Source organism: Monopterus albus, unplaced genomic scaffold, assembly GCF_001952655.1.
Source record: "Monopterus albus unplaced genomic scaffold, M_albus_1.0 scaffold335.1, whole genome shotgun sequence".
Lineage (NCBI taxonomy): Eukaryota > Metazoa > Chordata > Actinopteri > Synbranchiformes > Synbranchidae > Monopterus > Monopterus albus.
The window spans coordinates 118,435-124,174 of NW_018128215.1; the positions used below are offsets into that span (position 1 = coordinate 118,435).

The 5,740-nt window shown below is 40.4% G+C and overlaps 1 protein-coding gene and 1 non-coding gene across 2 annotated transcripts in view; one reads left to right on the forward strand and one right to left on the reverse strand.

Annotated features, from left to right (window-relative positions):
* Window positions 1–5,740, forward strand: part of LOC109974505 (contactin-associated protein-like 4) — a 79,775-nt gene that overhangs the window by 44,480 nt on the left and 29,555 nt on the right. The window contains 1 exon segment of the mRNA XM_020624715.1: window positions 10–181. Coding sequence (XP_020480371.1) covers window positions 10–181 — 172 coding nt within the window.
* On the reverse strand, window positions 516–598 carry trnal-caa (transfer RNA leucine (anticodon CAA)). The gene has a single exon. It is a non-coding gene; the product is annotated as a tRNA-Leu (tRNA).

The following is a 5,740-nucleotide window of genomic DNA, read 5'->3' on the forward strand; positions in this document are numbered from 1 at the left end:
CTTGTTCAGGTTGCCCTGCTGAAGACAACAGTCAGGAATGCAAAAACCCCTTTAACGTCTTCCAGGGCTGCATGCGCCTCCTGACTGTGGACAGCCAAAACATAGATCTAATCATAGTGCAGCAAAAGCAGCTGGGAAACTATAGCAACCTGCAGTTTGACATGTGCGGAATCATTGACAGGTCGGTTTCTGAAAAACTGTTTATGTTCAGATCTTTTTTTGTTATATTGCTATTACATATGATGAAATGCAGCGCTAGTGTTCTGTACATTCATCACAACAGTGTTTAAACAATGGAACTTTGGACGGTATTAAATTTCCATAAGTGAGTTTGCTCATGGGTGTGAAATAAATCACCATGGAGCTACTTGGACAAAAATTGTGGCTAATTTCAAGCCACTGTGATCTCCAAGGGAGCTAACAATTACAAGTAGTCATAACAGTAAAAGACCTCTGCTGTATTACAAGCTGATGAGACCAGGTAACATGGTGCTTTGCTAAAGATTGAAGCTTCCTACCAGGAGTGGGATTTGAACCCACGAGGACTTGTGTCCATTGCATCTTGAGTGCAACGCCTTAACCGCTCGGCCATCCTGGTGGCTTGTAAAAGTGTTTTTAAAAATCCAAACACACACTACAAAAATGCTGAGCTCACCTGACACTGGTTACTGCTTTACATAGGAGCTGTATTTGAATTTCAAAACTTCTTCCGGTATCTGCACTTCACTGTACTAGTGTCCTAGGGTGAACTTCAATAAATATTTGAACCAACAGGAACTATCGATATTGGCGCTGAAGTCCAACATGTCAACCATCCTGCTGACTCAAACAGCTTCCTTCTAATGGTAAAACAGTGACGTGAATATTAAATGCCCTGCTGTTTTTTGTCCAAGACCTCAATCGATGACTCTGAATTTGTTGAGGTGTCTTAACATCATGCTCATTTGATTTACATCTAAACAGCCAGATACTGTACATGAAGTGCTGCACTTGAAAGGTCAGAGGTACATTTTTTTAAAGATGATGTCCTTAACATCTTTGTCTCAACACAGTCGATCTCTTTTGTCTATAGAAGAATAGTTTTCAAAAGTCTTATACCAAACACATACTGTGCTGATGCAACATGATAAAATTTAAAGCACAATAAGACACAATAAAAAGATGCAAGGAGAAACTGCAAAGAGAGAGAAGCCAAGGTAACACCTTTTAACTGACATGAGGCATCCTTCCCTCCAATCGTGAAGTGAAGCATCCAATCACAAACTAATTTCTGATAAAGGTGCATGTTAATCTGTAACAGACTTCAGCAAAGTATGCACTGGTGTATCCTCACTTATAACTCCTCCAGGCAGCCTTCTCACTCCTCTCTCTTCTCTCCTCTCCCAGCGAGGAGTGATCAGACAAGGGGTACCTCTTATGTCTTGTATAAGATTGTTCCTACATCCTCGTTCCTCGGTCAACCCGGAAGTCATTCTGGTTGACCGAGGACGTAGGACGTTCCAAGGTTCTTATATCAGCTCTGAGGACCTTCCTGAGGACAGTCCTAGTCATAATGAGTGGCTGTTAAAGAAATATTTTGTTGCATAATCAGCTGATACTAATGGGCAAATGTTCTTATAGTCAGTAATTTTTAAAGTGCTCTTTACCTTTTAGTCAGAAAACCTGTGAAGTTCTTTCTCCTGCAGCCCCTAAGCAAAATTTAATATACCATGCTTTCCAGATGTGTTGTGCTAGAATAAGAAAAACTCAAAGCTGGAGCACTGTAATTGTGTCGAACAGTAGAGACTTTTGTCCTTGATTGTTTTGTCGTACAAATGATATTTTTGTGTTGTTTTGAAACCCAGTTTCTTTCCTTCTCTTTTCTGGGAGAGTGATGTATTTGTGAGGTGAAGTGTTGCACCATCCAGAACAAACATGGCTACACACCAACAACAAGATGCTTACATACACGCTTACAGTATCTCCCTTGTGTTTCAGTGGTTACCGGTGGTGTAACAATTGTATTTGCTGATATCTGCGAGTCAGCTGTTCTGCTTTGACTTCTGTTCTGCTCCTACTGGCTCTCCTCTCCACCAGCTCTGTCTGATGCCTGTGGGCTGTTACAGCATCAGTCTAATGCCAGTGGTTTTTGAACAAAATTACATATGTTTTGGCATATACATGCCGGTACTTTTTTGTCATGTAGCGCTACTAGTTTCTGCTTTTTAAAAATGTTTAGTTCTTTTGAGGCACCTACAGCACTAAATGTAATTTTTGTAATATGTGGGTCCAGTATGTCAGAGTTACATTATATTAACAGTAAGGTGTGCTGCTGGGTTGCATTTTACAGCTGGTTTGGTGCTGAGCTGGTACCCTACAATGGATCTGTAGAGGTTTGTCACTGAAAACAGCTGCGTACTGCAGCTATAAATGAGATTGATGAGGGCAGTGGGAGTGAACCAAAACAGTGACCTAAAAGATGTGATAAAACTCTGCAGAGCAGTAATTCTCTCTGGGTTCCCCTTTCACGTGCAAGTCATGTGATCCACCGTTAATATAAAACATTGGTGTGAAATGATTAAAATCATAATTATGTTTTAGTTGCAATCTAATGCGACTTTAACTCTGGCACCTAAATTTGTACATTCATGTCACTGAAATTAGAGATTTTAGACCTCAGGATTTTCAGTGTGATCCGTGGATTATGAGATGATAAATGAAAGCATGAATACATATATAATCAATGACAAGATTAGAATAATAATTTGGGGCATAGCCAACTATTTGCTGTCTTGATGTCACACCAAATAGCAGGGCAGTTAATGAGACAATTAAAACAATTACACACCTGCCTTTAGGGCACAGAACACACAGTCGCACCAACACACACACACAACTACTGAACCAACCACATTCTTTCTGGCTTTTGACTCTTTACCTGACTCCAAAGGAGAGCTGCACAAGAATACCTATATGCCTAGACTGTCTGTTTATGCATAAATGGCAAATAAAAATCTTGACTTGACTATACCTTTGCCAGATAAGGAAAATCTGCTCCAGTAGTTTTAATTAGAAGTTTACTTTATCACGGATCAGATTATTATTCAGCACTACTCCCAGTCTTTGCCCAGATCTGACTGCTCACTGGAACAAACCTACAACAAAATCCTGTTTCCCGGTGAAGACAGAAAGACGAATCTAGCATGCGCTCTCTCACTGTAATTCTGCTGATTGAATTTTGGACCCCATGGGATGTACTGTACTGTAAAGTCAGGTGGAAAATGGAGTCACTGACACAGCTTCAGTGTGGTGGTCATACTTCATAGCAGCTTATTATACCTGGTGTTGGTGTGTATGTGTGTGTGTGTTTTATTGCTGCTGCCAGTACCATAGAGTAGAATTATATTGGCATGTATTCCATTGATTAATATAACAGTATACTGATTCCATCTGTTTTCATGAATACTTTTGCATTTTGTGTTTTTTGTTCTTCTTCTTCTTCCTTTTCTGTATATGAAACCAGGATACTGGGATGTTCGTGATTATTTTTGTAACACAACTGATTCACTGATTGGTACAGTGGTTAGTGCTGTCACCTCCCAGCAAGAAGGTTCTGGGTTCCAGCGCAGGCTGACCCAGGTCCTTTCTGTGCAGAGTTTGCGTGTTCTCCCCCGTGCCTGCGTGGGTTCTGTCCAGGTACTCCAGCTTCCTCCCACAGTCCGAAGACATGCAGCTTAGGTTGACTGGTGACTCTAAATTGCCTGTAGGAGTGACTTTGGGTGTGTGTGGTTGTTTGTCTATAGCCCTATGATAGACTGGTGACCTGACCAGGGTGTACCCTGCCTCTTGCCCATGTAAACTAGGACTGGCACCAGCCTCTCCACAACCCTCATTAGGATATGTAGCATAGATAATAGATGGATGGAAGAAAACAGTGCACAATTAGCACTGGGACAATGATTATGGGTTTCTCTGTGGAATGTTGTACACATTACAGCCACGGTAGTCTTAGTGGACTGAAGTTTTTTTTTGGTTTTGTCAGGCTTAACTGTTCAAATGGCTCATGAGATGCTGCAGGGTGATGGGAACGTGGATCTGATTTGCTGTGTGAAGGACTGCTCCTTGGGCTCCTCAGTGCAAAGTATGAATACTGTGTTTGTTTTTTTAATGACATTTCTGTTTACATGAGGCTATTTGGCACAATACCAGTGTGTACCAGTATTACATTAAATATTTAGTAGTAAAATTGAGATGGCAGGGTAGAATATCAGTGTATTTCAGGTATTCAAAGCAACTCTGGTTCCAGGAATATCAGTCAACTCCCTGGTGTGGCTGTAAGCACAGATGAGCAGGGTCAGAAAGGGTTCTAGTCCATTCCTTTAATAAGGACAGTTTGAACTGGTTTGTGTGACAACAAGAAAAAGAATGAACATAATATATCATTCTAGACATGGTATTTCTTTATGCCATTCAGGTAATAATTCTTAGAGAACTTTACCCCCAACACAAATATTGTCCAAACCTACTAACTAAACAACAATTAAACACCACCGAGATGTCACTGATACATCAAGTAACAAGGCTATCTGGGGTAGATGCGGTTTTTAAACAATCAAACTTATATGTCATACACAGAAGACACTCACATGTAACCAGCCAGCTTCTTTGTTCAGAACAAAACTTGACTGTGGCAAATCTCTTATAGTGTTATATTACATAGGCAGACTTGTCAGTCTGACAGAAAACAGTTTTTAAAACTGCAGCTATCAGGAAACATCTAGATGTTTTGACCAGTTTCAGCTCAGCAATGGAGTTGTGGCCATTCAAGATGGTGCACAATAAAAGATTTAATGGATCTGAAACATATATTATTATTTGAAGAATGCTTAAACTGAAGTTTTGTGTAGTAAAATAAAAACAGCCTGCTGTTGGTGTGTTTTACATTTTCTCCTCAGGACATCAGCTGATTATAAAAAATAACAAAGGTCTTAGAGAAGTAAAGATTTTTCATCCTTCAGTCAAAGTTGGTTTTTCCATGCACCACTGGGAGAAAGTGTTTTCAGTTGAACACCCTCCCACAACAGGTTGCTTAAATGGAACCTGACCTCCTCCAAATATTAAAAAGGAGACGCTTTCCATTTCCACTAGGTGCATTATTCCCAGCCCTCCTACACACAATGAAATGAATAATATGCTTGTATAAACATAATTTAAAATGCCTTCTGTCCATTTAATGAAAAAGCTTTATGTAACAAGCTAGTTTTGACACTCAGTGTTTGAGAGCATAGTAAAAGTTTCAGACCATGTTTTGCCAGTCACATCACCGTCCAGTCACATCTACAATATAGAGTAACTCACAAAAGGTCAGAGGTTTGATCCTGATGGTTCCACAAACACAGAGCCTCACTGAAAGGTAAATGACTCAGCTAAAATATAAAAGATGCTTCAGCTGCTTTTTTTAAGCAAATAAAATGTGCCCTTCTCTTGCAGTAACCGGTGAAAGGTTTTCTTTGCGATTGATTACCTTTGTCCTCTTTGAAAGGTTTTTGGCATTTAACCCTACAGAATGGTTTCCAGATGTTCAGACTGCCAAAAAGCAAATAAATTTTTCAAACCTGCTGCCCAGTATGTATAAAAGAGAGTCCATCCATCCATCCATTTTCTTCCGCTTATCCGGGGCCGGGTCGCGGGGGCAGCAGTCTAAGCAAAGATGCCCAGACCTCCCTCTCTCCAGACACTTCCTCCAGCTCCTCCGGGGGAA